A 13,451-nucleotide genomic window follows, 5' to 3' on the forward strand; every position below is an offset into this window, starting at 1 on the left:
GGGGAGGTTCGGGTTGGGTATGAGGAAAAGGTTCTTCACCCAGAGGGTGTTTGGGCGCTGGAACAGGCTCCCAGGGCAGGGGTCGCAGCGCCAGCTTGACAGAGTTCAAGCATTGGACGACACTCTCAGGCACAAGGTGTGCCTCGGAGGCTGTCCCGTGCAGTCCCAGCAGTTGGCCTCGGATGACCCTTGCGGGTCCCTTCCAGCCGGGGATGTCCCGTGGCTCGGGCGCGCGCACAGGGCGCAGTCCCGCCGCCGTCAGCCCCACGCGCCGGGCGCGCGCGGAGGCACCGCGAGCGCGGCGGGGGCGCGCGTGCAGCCGCCGCAGCCGCGCCCGAAGCGGCACGCGCAAGCGCGACCCCGAGGGGCACGTGCAGCGCGCGGCGGGCCCCTCGCGCCCCTCCCCGCCCCCGGCGGGCGAGCGCGCGCCGGGATTGGCTGCGCGCGGCCCGGCCCCGGCGGCGCGGGTGAAAGGGCGGCCGGGCAGCGGCGGCCGCGGACATGGCGCTGGCTCCGCTCCTGCGCTGCGGCGGCCGGCGGGCGCGGCTGCCGAGGGTGAGCGTCGTCTTCGGGGCCGACACGAGAGTGCGGCGGCCGGGGGGCGCCGAGCTGCGGGTGGCGGAGGCTCTCCGTGGATGGGGTCGCCGGGCGGGGGCTGTTCTGTGTGCAGGAGGGCGGGGGGTGGGTGGTGTCTCCCCCGAGGAGCTTCCCCGTGTGACCGGCGGGGATTCCCGGCTGGGTGAGCGGTTTCGGGGAGCGCCGTGTGTGCTGGGCCGCGGCCCCGGGTGGGCGCCGGCAGCGGCCGTGCGGCCGGCGAGGGGCGGCCGGGAGCAGGCGGCTGCCGGGGGCTGTGAAGCCTGGCTCCTGTGCCTGCGGGCTCCCAGCACCCCAGAGGCCCTTCCTTGGTGTATCCGGACGGCGTGTTGCCAGCAGACCGTGATTTTTTGTTTGTTTTGGTTTTTTTAAAGTTAGTTTTCTGCCGGTGATCCGGGTTATGTGATACTTAGGATGGTGGAGTCAGCGTCCCCGGCGGTGTTTATGGAAAGACTGGACGTGTCACTTCGTGCCGTGGTCTAGTTGACGTGATGGTGTTTGGCCATAGGTTTGACTCGATGATCTCAGAGGTCTTTTTTGACCTGATTGATTCTGAGGTTCTGTGATTTCAGTTTCCTTCTGGCCTTTCCCTCTGTTAAACACGAGCTTATGAAAACTCTGGGGTGGAGAGTAGTTTTGTGCTATTTTCAGTTGTAAACTGTTAACTAACAGAGAAAGGAGGTGTCTTCCCGCCCATTGCCTCCCATCTCCCCCTTTACCCCAGATACTTATGGTGCTTTCAGCTGTTACTTAAAGCTTTACTGTGGTTTTCTCTTTTTCTTGCTTTTCATGGAAAGGCAATAAACTCATTGCAGAACCATACCCATGTTTTTGATGAAGATCAGAAATTGTCTAAAAAACCTTATTCTGTAGCCTGTGGAGTAGCTTCACTGAGGCACCTGCAGTGTTTTCACCTCTGTTACTTCTACAGATTATATTAAAAGAAAGATACTATTTTATATAAGAACAAACAGCATTTGCACAATATGTTGTGTAACAGTTGAATGACACTGCAGTTAGTTTCTTTATGGGAAAAGTAGTGCAACATATTTCTAATTGTTTACTGTAGAAAGAATGTACATTTTGGTGTGTTTTTTTCCTGAAAAGGAAAATTTGTGTAGTGCTCCAGTGGAAAAGAGTGCAATGAATTACAGAGAATGTTTTGCCCAGCGTACCCCTGAGGGTTTGGGATGGGCTTCTCTCTAGAAATGTTGCCTCATAGCAATACTGTAAGGAGCTCCTCACCTGTTTCTAGGAATCATGTAAAAGAGGTGGTTTCTGTGGGCAGGGAATTTTGAAAAGGGATTAAAGAGGAAAAGGGCATGTGTTTTGCCCAAGTATTTTTCCTTAGGAAATATATCTAGAAAGCCTGTTTTCCTGTGAAGGTGTACACAAGAGAAGCTTTTTGAAAACTGGAGTTGTTTAATTGGAGATGACTTCACATTAACAGAGGGCCCATCCTGTTTGACATCTTTGTTTTTGGTAGCCGTGAGGATGCGTCTATAGATGTGGAGGGCTTCTGCTCTTCCAACTAAGTAGTTCTAAGACTGATGTCAGTCCTTTGGAGCCTGTAAAAGGCCAACTTTGTCTCCTCTCTGCCATTTCAAGGGTCTTGTCTGACAGCACCAGTGCATGCAGCATTGAAAATGTTGCATTAGTGCACCTCTGTAAAACAAAATTTTTTTGTAGCTACTTAATAGCACTCATGAGTTATATCACTCAAGTGATTTATAGCCCTGAAGGCCACCATCAAGACAACAGTATATTGGGAAACCTCTAATAAAATGAATTCGCATGGAAGTTGCTTTCATGCATTCTTTTATGTTTTGCTGACATAGGCAAATAATAAATTGGCATCTTTAAACTTGACTGTGCTTGGAACTCCAACAATTTTTGCAAGGGTTAGTAGCTACTGAGGTGTCCTTAATTTCTTGTGCTGCTTTCATGTGGGAATCAATAAAGGACCTGAGAAAGGGGCAGAAACACTGAGCTGGGGATTTGACTCTCCACTCTGTTTCTAACGTAGTGCGTGTCATTTCTGTTCAGGTTTTTTGCAGAATGGGTTCTGCTTAGAATATAACCGAAATTTCATTTTAAGTGCTTTGCACTTTTGGAGCTGTGAGAAAACCTGATGTTGAAAGAAGGCTGTAATCAGAAAATGTGTGTGGGACATGGCTTTTGATATTTCAGTCATGAAACTCTTTTAAGAGAACTGCTGGACTGTTTAAAATAATATAAAAGGAAGTGATAAATACTGTACATCATGACTTCAAGAGTAAACTGCTGATATAGATTTTATCAGTGTAGATAAGTTTTCTAATAATTGAATTAAATGTATGGAAAGTTTTTCTGCCATCTGTGCGCCCAATATTTTTAAGTCATGGAAGTTATCGGTATTTTAGGAGCCCTTGCTGTGATGTTATTTTTAGCATGCTGTTATTCCAGGGAAATAAGTTCATAAGTGCAGAACAAGGCTGATGGGATAGCAAGGCTGGATATCATTTGCCACTGGGGAAGAGAGTTCAAATGATTGCCAATTTGTGGAGATGAATGTAGCCACAAACTGCTGGAGTTTAGTGATTGTTTCTAGTATGTAAACTACAGATTTTAGTACTGGCACGCACTCTTAAAGTGTAATTCAGGTAGAGATTTCTGGTTCCAGGAGTAGCTTTTTTCAGTTTGTTGGGAAGACGTGCTGTGCTATGTATTCTGGGCAAAAAGTACAACAAAAAGTTTTGAAAGGAAAAAAAAATTGAGGGTTCATTAAAGTCTATGTTGAGTAAAAAATGTCACTCTTGTTCTGAAACACTCTTTGTATTTTAATTTATTTTGTCTGTTCCCAGCTTGCATAGATTGTTACAGTACTGTGATCTATTTCACAGATGCCAGCCAGCCTTCCTCTACGTCTTAAGGCTGCTGCCATTAGAAACTGTTCCAACTTTCTGCAGCTGCTAGGTCTTGACCACAGGCTGCTCCTGCCGCCCTCCAATTTGTGCCAGCACTACTGCATGGATATCTTTGATAAGCTAGAGTGAAATCTGGCTGAGAATATGGTTTTCCCACTCCTTGTGGGTAGCTTCTCAGCTGGTTGTATTCCCATGCCTGGTTCACTATACAAGCTTTAGGGACTGGCACAGAGGAGAAGCTATCTGGATATAGGAATGATTAAAAAATAGCCTTAGGTGGATGAGTGTTTCCTTGTTTGTAGTTTGTATGCTCTGTTGGCAAATATGAAAGAGATTTCCTGTTCTTAGAATCGTGGGTGTTTGTCAGTCTGGTTAGAGAGAAGGAGCTGTGAAGTGCAGTGTGCATTACAGAACCTTGCACCACAGCTGTGTTTGCAGATGGCTTCAGGAGAATCTGCTTACAGTTACAAGGGCTTGGCTGTTCAGCACTCTGAGCATACAAAAGAAGGGAAAGTGCTTCCTTAGAGAAAAGATATGCAGGAGTGTTATGTTTCCCTTCCCATTTATGAGATTTGTACAATATTGTATTATGAATCTATGTTGTCAGCCTTATAGATTAAAAGTCTTGCAGTCATGTGAAGGTGTCTGCTTCCTATGTGCTTTATACCTACACCATCAGTAGAGTTCCACACAAAGGAAATTATATTGTCAGATGAGTTGAAATAAAGATTTGGGAACAGTTGCTGTGTAATCAAAACATGAAAAAATAATTCATAATTTTAGTTAGTTTTATAACTACTTAGGAATACTAGTGGCTAATACTAGATACACCACAAAGATAAAGGGGTTATTCTTATAGTATCTTACATCCGAGTCTCTGAAAGTGTAGGGGCGAAAATCTTAGGAGAGGTAGAATTTGTAGGGTGAAAAGAAATGTGCTAGTCTGGCTGTTACTATTGGGTATTGCTTACTGTATTTTCTTGTAATGCTAAAATACACATTCCTTCCCATACTAGACTTCTTACAGCAAATATTGATATATGATGCTTTTCCTGCCTGAAATGTGGAGCTCTGCATCTCCATTTCAACACTGAGACCTTTTTTTGCCTGTAAAGCTCAGTATCAATGAGTTATTTACAAGCTGACCAGCATGGCAGGGAGATTTCCTGTCTCTGTGAGGGCATGTAAACCTTTAAAAACACACATATAAGCCATATCTAAATAATAAGTTAATTTTCTGTTTTGCTGTTGTATGCTGTGTCCTTAAACCACCTCAGGAGGTTTCTTGGGTTGGGTGCCCAAGGGGAGGCAATTTGTCTGTGAGATCTCGAAGTGACAGCGTGCAGTGGGCATACTATTCTACAAAGTACTCTGTAGTTTGATTTTATTTATTTTTTTTTTACTATGAAGCTATTTTATAACTGTTACAGCTGTTGTAGATCAGATTGCTATTTTGCAATTAATAATAGACAAAGCAGGATGCTTTTCCAAAACACTCCACTGATACTATCTGTTTTCCAAAAATTTGCTAGACATGGGAAACTCTAATTCAAATGCAGAAGTCCAGAACTGAGTTCTCATAAGTGAATAGCCTGCATTCTTGGGCTTTCAAGAGTCAAAAGCTTTATCAAATGGAAGTAACAAATCATGACAAAAATAGGTTGTACCAGATGACTCTACTGCCCTCTCCTAGTTTTACAAGATAGAAGGAAGTGTTTAGTTAAAGCTGAGCTCTCTGGGCTGTGTTCTGAGGAAATGTCTGTGTAAGGTATAATAGCTAGGGCATGTGTGGTTTGGGGGTGGCAGCCAATTAAGGATATAGCTTGAGAGTTAGATTGGCTTTGCTGGGTTGTTGGTTTGAGAGGTCTTAGGGGGTTTGATGTAAAAAACCCACCTATGGCAGGAGCTTGCGAGCCTAGGGGTTGATGATGGTATTTGCATAGCTGTAGAGTTGGAGATGGCAATTTAGTAACATTCCTTTGTGGCCTTAGATATGCATTATTTTCAAAATGCTTGTTTATTTTTAAGTAATTATTCAATTGCTCTTTGTGGCTAGGAGCAGATCTCTAAAGACATATTTCTTTAAGTGGATGCAAGCTTTTAAACCTTAGTGTATATAGAAACCCTTCTTTTAAAAGCTGTGAACCAGAGTTGAGATTTCACATCTGAGTTGAGCAATAGGCTTGATTTGTTTTAGGAAATTACCCCACAAGTACTCTATTCAGGGCTGAAATTGACTTTCTCAGTGATTTGCTTGTGTGTATGAGAGGAGGCAGTTAAATTTTTAAAATAGGTACATAGTTAGTTTAGTCTATGACAAGATTTTTGTATGGAATCTGTCCAATTCTGTAGTGTAAAACCAGAGCTGAGTGTGGTTTAAAGTTTTTCCAAGTTTTTTTAATTGCTTGGTAATTTTATTCTTTCTGCATGAAAAGTTTTAACAGGGCTTTTTTTTTTTTTTTTTTTTTCCCTCCCAATATGGCTAAGATTCTACATTTTAATGCTAGCTGATTTCCCCCATCATAGCCTTTCCTTCCAGTCTCCTGTGCATAGCTCTTCTGGCTTCTCACAGGCATCCAAAACTAGTTTTGTATGAAAGGTATTTACAAGAAAGTTCAGAATCTTTTCCTTCCTTGCCTGGTTGTTGCCTTTTCCCTGCTAACTGCAAGTATTTAGATTAGCCCCACTGACCCTTAACAAGTACTTTCTGCAATGAATAATATTAACTTGGTGGAGAGTTTTTGTGTGTGTCCTGTATGACCTTCTTTAGACTATTTGTGGTCTCTCAAGCACTTCTGTTAGTAGTGTTTCTGAGGAGGGGGACTCAATCTGCTTAACCATGTGTATGGAGAGGAGCAGGAGAGTGTACTCTGCTGCTTCTCTGGGTATCCTTCCTCTGCCCTCTTACGCTATCTAGATCACAGTACAGTACGGTCACTGAAGGTGTAACAATTGTGCTGTAAACTTGGGATAATGACCAGCTGGCAGGTGTGATTACAGCTTGCAGAGCTCTGTCCTTTACTCCATCTCTTTAATGCCTGAAACTGATTGTACTGTCACACCCTCAGATGAAGAATAATATACTCCTGCAAAAAAAATCCCAAACAACTAAAGAAACCTCTAATGGATTTGATTCTAGTATATCAAATGATTGGTGTTTCAGGTTGGTTTGGATTTTTTCTTTGAGGAATGAAGTGAAAGAAATAAAAGAGGCAAAAACCCCCATTAAAACAAACAAACAAAACTGAATGGGAAACAACTCAGTGAGCAAGGTGGAGTGGTTGCTTTCTACTAACCTTTTTTAGTTTCAGGAAAAATTAAACACGTGAATTGTTCAGAAGAATTAAGCATGGGTGGATTATCTAGGAACAGTGTATGCTATGTCTGCTACTAGTAACTGGCAACTAAACAATTTGTTTAACTATAGTAGCTTTCTTCTCATGAAGCTTGGTTGGAGCTGGCAAGAGATGGTATGGCTCTAAGGCTTCCTTTACTTGTGAAGGCTTCCTTTACCTGTGTTAAATATATTGTTTTTCCTTTTCAACATTAAAAGATCAGTTGCATTACAAATGTGATGGCCTTCTCAATCCTTGGCTGGTTTCTGCTTTCTGTGATGCAACATGAGAAGTATTTTCAAACTTAATCAGACTAGAGGGCTGTATAGGGAATGTTCACATTCCAGTTACTGACAGCCACTGTTACTTCAAAATCAATATGAACTTACAGTAGACTTAAAATTTTATCAATTTTTGAACTGTCTTAAATTCACTACCTGTGTGGAAGGTGCAACTGAATTCTCTAATTAAGCTCTTAATGTGAACATATGCTTTCTTATTTTTTGATCTTTTTTCTAATGTAGTCCATGTTTGTATTTTTTTTCCCCAGTCTTTTCACGGGACAGCCTTCCTTTACTTTCTACTACTTCCTCAGGTTTCTGCAACTTTTGAAAGCAGTTCTTTAAGATGGAATTGACAAATTCTGAGTTCTGGCAGTTCCTGTCACTGTTGTTTTGTGTTTCCTACTAGACAATATCTATTATTAAGGCTTTTTATAGTCTTTTTGTTTCCAAGTGGGTGATTAAGTGTCACTTTGCCAGACCTGTCTGTATTGATGCATCTTTGGTGTGGTATCATTTTATCTGTATGATTATTTTTGTTTATGGCTAACTGCCATTACATTCTAAAATTATTTGCTTAAGTAATACCCCTCTGAGTCTCCTTTTTGATTCACTTATAAATCTATGATATAATCTATTGTGTTTTCTTTGAAATAGTGTGTGTATACTGCTTTTTCCTGTTGTGCAAAACTGTCAAGCTATAGGAACTGTCTATGTAAAAGTTGGTTCAGAGCAGAAGTCTAAGGGAAAAAGACCTCTTTTCCTCAGACTGCTGTCAGGAGCCTGGGATCGGGAAGACTGAGAGTTTATCCAGCATCTAAAGTCTGTTCTCCCCTCTGTATGGGCCAGTCTACTGCCTGCTGTATGCCCAGCAGTGAAGGCCTCTCCCCATCACCACTGTGTACAGGCATATGCATGCCTGCTCTTTTGAGAATTTCTTGTAGGTATTTCTTGGAACAAGAAGGAAAGAAGATGGTATAGTAGAGAATATATGACAAAAAAAGTTATGCATAAGCTAATGACCTCATATCTAGAGCTTCTGAATTTTTTCTGGTTACTGTTTGTGGGTGTTTGCTTAGAGAAGGGCAGTTCTCTATGAGCTTTAATTCACTTGGTGAGGGAATGAAAGACTATGGACGTTTCTTCGAGATGTCAGTGTATGAAATGTTTTTAATGTAATGGCATGCTGTAACATGCTTAACTCCCTGTTTCTTCTGTAGTGGGAAACACTGTGTTCAAGATGGTGCCTTATAACTTCACATAAACTTTATTCGTCTGTGCATGATCCAAATGAAAAGGTGAGTAGTATGGTGCATGTTTTCTTTTTGACATCTTACTAATACTAATGTAATACTGACAGTTGGGTTTTTAAGCTACCCTCTTCTTTCTGCTGCTACTAACAATGGTAGTTCCCTTGGTATAACCCATCACTGGTTAAATAGCATGTTTTTCTTTCTAAATCAAAAAGGAAGTTGCTTTTGCAGGATACATGTTAAGCAAGATTGGAATACTACTTTGAGTGTATCTCAAAAGGCTTGATAAGTGCTTGTGAGCTTGGGAAAGTTACATACTGGCCTGAACATGTTATAATTATGAAACAACTGTTAATGTTTTTCATAGTGTGGGTGGTAATGGGCCTGTTAAAACACAGGAGCTAGACTGGCCAAAAGCTGTGGAAACAAAACTGTAACAGTGGCAGCATGATTGGTAGATGACCTGGCATGGGGGTGAGAACTTCAGACCTTGGAAAAAGATGGGCCTTTAAGGCCTGCAGAGAATAGCAAATCTTCATCTTGGGAGTTGTGCAGTAGTAATCCAGTTATGAGCCAAGAAAAACTTTGCTTCTGGAAGATTGTCTTGGCATGGCCTCCAAAGTAACACATTCAGAAAAATAATGTGACTGAAGGTACACTAATATTCAAGATCAAGGATGCCAACAGTTCACGACTGATAGGCTGGTCCTTATACACCAGTGCAGCAGCAATTAACTAGAAGTAAAACAATATTAGGAAATGGGGAAAACCAGTGTGTACCTAGAACTGTAGCTTTACAGGTTTTTTTGAGAAGATTTCTTTTTCTTAAGGTTCTTGCTTAGTTAAGGTCCCCTTGCTTTTCTAAATGCATAATTATATAATTATATTTAGGCCATATAGCTGGGTATTTGGTTTCTCTCAACTAGGAGCAATGTCATTTCAACCAGTGACTGCTACAGACAGAGGAAGGGGCAGTGAACAAAACAAACCTGTAAAGCACTTAAACTGTCTTTGTAATGACAAGACTTTCATGTGACACTTTTTCAGGGTAATTAGTGGAAATTATATTAAAAATGTTACTCCAAAGCAGTATGTGATTTTAATTTTTTTTTATTGTGCTGGACTGCAGTCTTATCTGTGTCTTTAGACAGAGACTAGAATTGAAAAATTAAAATGTCAAATGTCAAATATTCTTATAATCTTGATATTGAAAGTCTTGTCTTGCACTGTGACCACAGCTGATTAATAAAACAGCATTTGTGTACCAAGAACTAGGTTGATGGTGAACTTGAATCATGATGCTTTTCAGTACCAGGTATTTGGGAGTATTTTTAAAATTCCCCCTCAAGTCTGTATGCCTAAAAATCTTTAGGTACCTAGAATGCTGAAATTTAGACTCAGAAACAGTTTGTATATTATGATGTTGATAACCTTTTAAAACCAGATCACCAGCTAAGAACTCTTCAAAAAGCTTGCTAGCTCCTGTGGTGTTCTTAAAGTATTGGTACCTTTGATAATTGAGCTTGTTTAAGATCCACCTGAGTCAGGTGTGCCTGTGCACTGGGCAGTGGTATTCAGCAAATCTGGCTGAATTTACTGTATAAGCTTGCTGCAGCTCTCATCTGGAGGGGTTTCTTATTGCTTAATTTCCGTATGGTGTTATCACGTGGTAGTATTTTTAGACTGGTCTTGTGACGTCAGTTCAGCCCTGACTTTGAAAAAGTAAGTTTGGTCAAGGGCACCTTGAGTTTCTCTGGAGTGTAGAGCAAATAATGTGTTCTAGTCTGTCAATAGCGGTTCCTATTGGGATTTTGCAGTGTTCCTTCCTCTCCTCTGGCACCTGTCTTCCCCTCCTTAAATTAGCTAATGGCTGTGAGGCTAGTAAAACATTTAGTTGTTATGGTGCAATACCTCTTCTTCCCGTAGTCCTTATGAAAACAAGCTGTTAGGTGTAGTGGAGGAAGGATAGCTGTCAAATGTCTTTGGGTATCATTTGATAAACTTGATGTGGTATGACTGCAGACTGCCCCTGAAGGAGACAGTCCTGCTGGTTCCCTTTTGTACGTTTTTCATTTGGAGCATGGGAGGCAGAGTAGGACTGTTCACAAACTTGGGATATGTCCTGGAGCTGCATCCCTGTCGTCTGGGGTGTAGAAAGCTGTGGGGTAAGTGTGTCACCCAGGACAGTCCCTTTCAGTGGCAGTCTGTATTTATAACCCAGCAGGTGCAGTTCCAAAGTGTCCCTGTGTTTAGTAGCAAGGCCCATGACAGCGATAACCCTCACTCCCAGCAATGAGATTTTCATGCTGAGCAACTGTGCTGCTCTGCCACTCTTTTCTTAATGGGAAAGGCTGTAAGGCTTGTTGACTTCCAGCAGCTTGGTATCCCCTCTTACAGGCATGATCTAGAAGTGTTGAAGGTGCGTTTGCCGCATTAGTGCATTCCAATGTGAAAGGTGACCATGAATTTCAGGGGAGTAGTAAGTTTGCTTTGCTATTCTGTTGCATTGCAGATGCTACTTTGTATTTAGTGTAACAATGTCCTGATGACCATGCAGGATTTTTCCGAGTTCCTCAGGTGAGGCTCGGGTGAGGAGAAGGGGCAAGGCTGGTACAACTCAGCAGGTATGCCTGTTAAGGGTCAAACTGTTGGTCTTTTATCCTCCATGACCAAGGCATGGTGTAGCCTCTCTTCCTTATGACTGGAATGCCTTTTAAAGGGCTCCCATAATTGATGAATATTGTGTTCCAGGTCATCTATACTGGTTATGGGTAGTGACGACTATACCTGCTAGCATTGTACCTGTATAATACCAGCATGTATCTGTGCTGCTTCCAGGCAACATAAAACTGACTGCACCTCTTCCCTGGGCTTAGCTGACTTCTAGAGCTGCTGTAGGGTTCTAGTTGGCAAGGAGATCCAAGGGATGTTGGTGTGAATAGTAAAAGCCTTTTTCTTCTGAACCTGTGTGTGTGCTAGGTAGATCTAGCATAGCATGCTGTCTCTTATATCATCATTTCAATCAGGAAAACTCTTTTAAAAGTAGATGATCCTGATCAGAATTATAATTTCATGGATAAGCCATGGTTTTAGTGGAAGTGGAGGAGAAAAGAATGCATGTTTCTGAAAGGAGACAAGCTTGTATTCTGTTTGTTTCTCAAGACTCTTATTGCTCTTTTCCCTTCAGACTTTTGAAAAACTGCTTATTGCCAACAGAGGAGAGATTGCATGCCGAGTAAGTATGTAACATTTTCATCTTTTTATATTTAATTCTAAAAGTACTGGTATTTAAGTATTGGTAATTGTCACTTCTTATGTGGTAGGTCATCAAAACGTGTAAGAAGATGGGGATTAAAACAGTTGCCATACACAGTGATGTTGACGCCAATGCTGTGAGTACTACTTAATTCAAGTGATAGACGAGGGTTTAGTAATCAGCAAGACTTGCAGCTGTTAGGCAGTCTTATTGATGATTGTTGTAGGCCTGTTGGCAATTCTGAAGTATCTTTGTATATGTCCTTTTCCTCTGTGAGCTTGAAGTGAGTGGAGATAGCAAGGTGGAGGAAGGATTGGATAAGTATTTAGCATGTTTTTTTCTGTGGACTCTTCTGTGTTTGTGTAAATGTTACCTTTCTCTTTGTGTGGATTAAGCTAGATACATGTGCACGTATGTAGATGTGGGCAACAAGTGTGAGAGTAGCAGTAAAACCTAAATTTTGTTTTGCTAATATGCACAAAAAGGCAATGAAGAGTGGATCCTAGAAGAAGGTATAGAGCTTCGTGTAAATTTTTCCCGTGTCTGGTAAATTTTTTTAATTACATTCCATTTTCCAGAGAAATGTCCCCTTCTACCAGGTATGCTAAACAGGCCTCATGGAGCTGTTCCATTTGATGAGGCTGTTGATGTGCCTTCAGTATTCAACAGCATAGCAGAAAGGTGCTTAAATGGCTTTTTAGACAAGTAAGGTACCTGTATTGCCCATTTTCAGGTTTTGTAGTCTCTTCATTATCATTCATGGCAACAATAACAGGATAATTTCTTGTGTGGTGTAACAGCAAGTGTAGTCATACTTGCATATTCTTGTTGACTAGAGAGAACACAGTATTCCTTGCCTGCAAGAACTATTACAGGAGAAATGACCAGAGGTACCCCCATGTTCCAGGAAAGTTTGTTGAAATCTGGAAGGGATTTAAATCCCTGTATTCTGATTTAATAAGAAGTCACTCAGACAAGCTACCAGAAAAAAGTGTATTTTGTGTAGGACAGGACTTGTGAGTATAGGTGGCGAGTTACTCAACATTAGAAAAACAGACATGGTTCATGAAATCTAAAAGTAGTTAGAATTTAGGTGTTTTCAGAGTTCAGTGAAAGGTGGGAGCTGTTGGGAATTTTGGACTTTGACATAGCTTTTGTCTGAGTCCCTTTGTGGTTCTGTTGCTACATGACCAGCTCAGCTTGTATGAATAGACTGTAGATTGAGCAAGGGACTGAAATGGGACTTTCTGAAATGCTCTACTGATGGATTTTGGTGCACATATTTCTTTCTTTGAGGTGAATGGAAAGTACACTTGGTCTGGATTTCAACTGGTAGCCATAACTGGTAATGTGGTAGCTTGTGGGTGCTCAATGGGCTGTGAAATGAATACTTAATGGGTGGATGTCAGACATCATGATAAATTCTAATTCTTTTGGAAGCCAAGGCTTATGTGAATATGAATACAAACTACTCTGTATGATCTATGATTCCTCTAGTAAAACTGAAGCAAGCTGATGTGTGCTTGAATTCCATCTTATGTATATAGTATTTGCTGTTAAGATAAATGGATTCACTGTTTAGCTGCACTGCATAGCCTTTTCACTGGCATGAATTCATCCTGAAAATAGACTTTAAAACCTGTTTAAAAAAACCCCACATGCTCTTTCACCAGTCCATAATAGACTTGAGAAAATGAATTGGTCTTCTCTCCAGTGTGTCTGTTGATTGTATGGATTCTACTATGAACTGGAAACTGTGACAAGATCTGAAAGCAGTAGGTAAAAACCAAGATTGAAGAACATAATAAGAGAGTAGAAATGGCATG

The 13,451-nt window shown here is 41.6% G+C and overlaps 1 protein-coding gene across 2 annotated transcripts in view; it reads left to right on the plus strand.

Moving 5' to 3' along the window:
- The first annotated feature begins 454 nt into the window (after nt 1-454).
- Nucleotides 455-13,451, plus strand: part of PCCA (propionyl-CoA carboxylase subunit alpha) — a 272,824-nt gene continuing 259,827 nt past the window's right edge. Inside the window, exons 1-4 of one of the 2 annotated variants that reach the window (XM_059839289.1) lie at nt 455-555; nt 8,337-8,414; nt 11,557-11,604; nt 11,693-11,761. In XM_059839289.1, coding sequence (XP_059695272.1) covers nt 502-555; nt 8,337-8,414; nt 11,557-11,604; nt 11,693-11,761 — 249 coding nt within the window. In that variant the 5' untranslated portion in view covers nt 455-501. Of the gene's footprint in view, nt 556-8,336; nt 8,415-11,556; nt 11,609-11,692; nt 11,762-13,451 lie in introns of those variants that run through there. The other variant, XM_059839290.1, reaches the window with a different exon arrangement.

This window comes from Haemorhous mexicanus, chromosome 2 (genome assembly GCF_027477595.1).
Source record: "Haemorhous mexicanus isolate bHaeMex1 chromosome 2, bHaeMex1.pri, whole genome shotgun sequence".
In the NCBI taxonomy this organism is placed as follows: Eukaryota; Metazoa; Chordata; class Aves; order Passeriformes; family Fringillidae; genus Haemorhous; species Haemorhous mexicanus.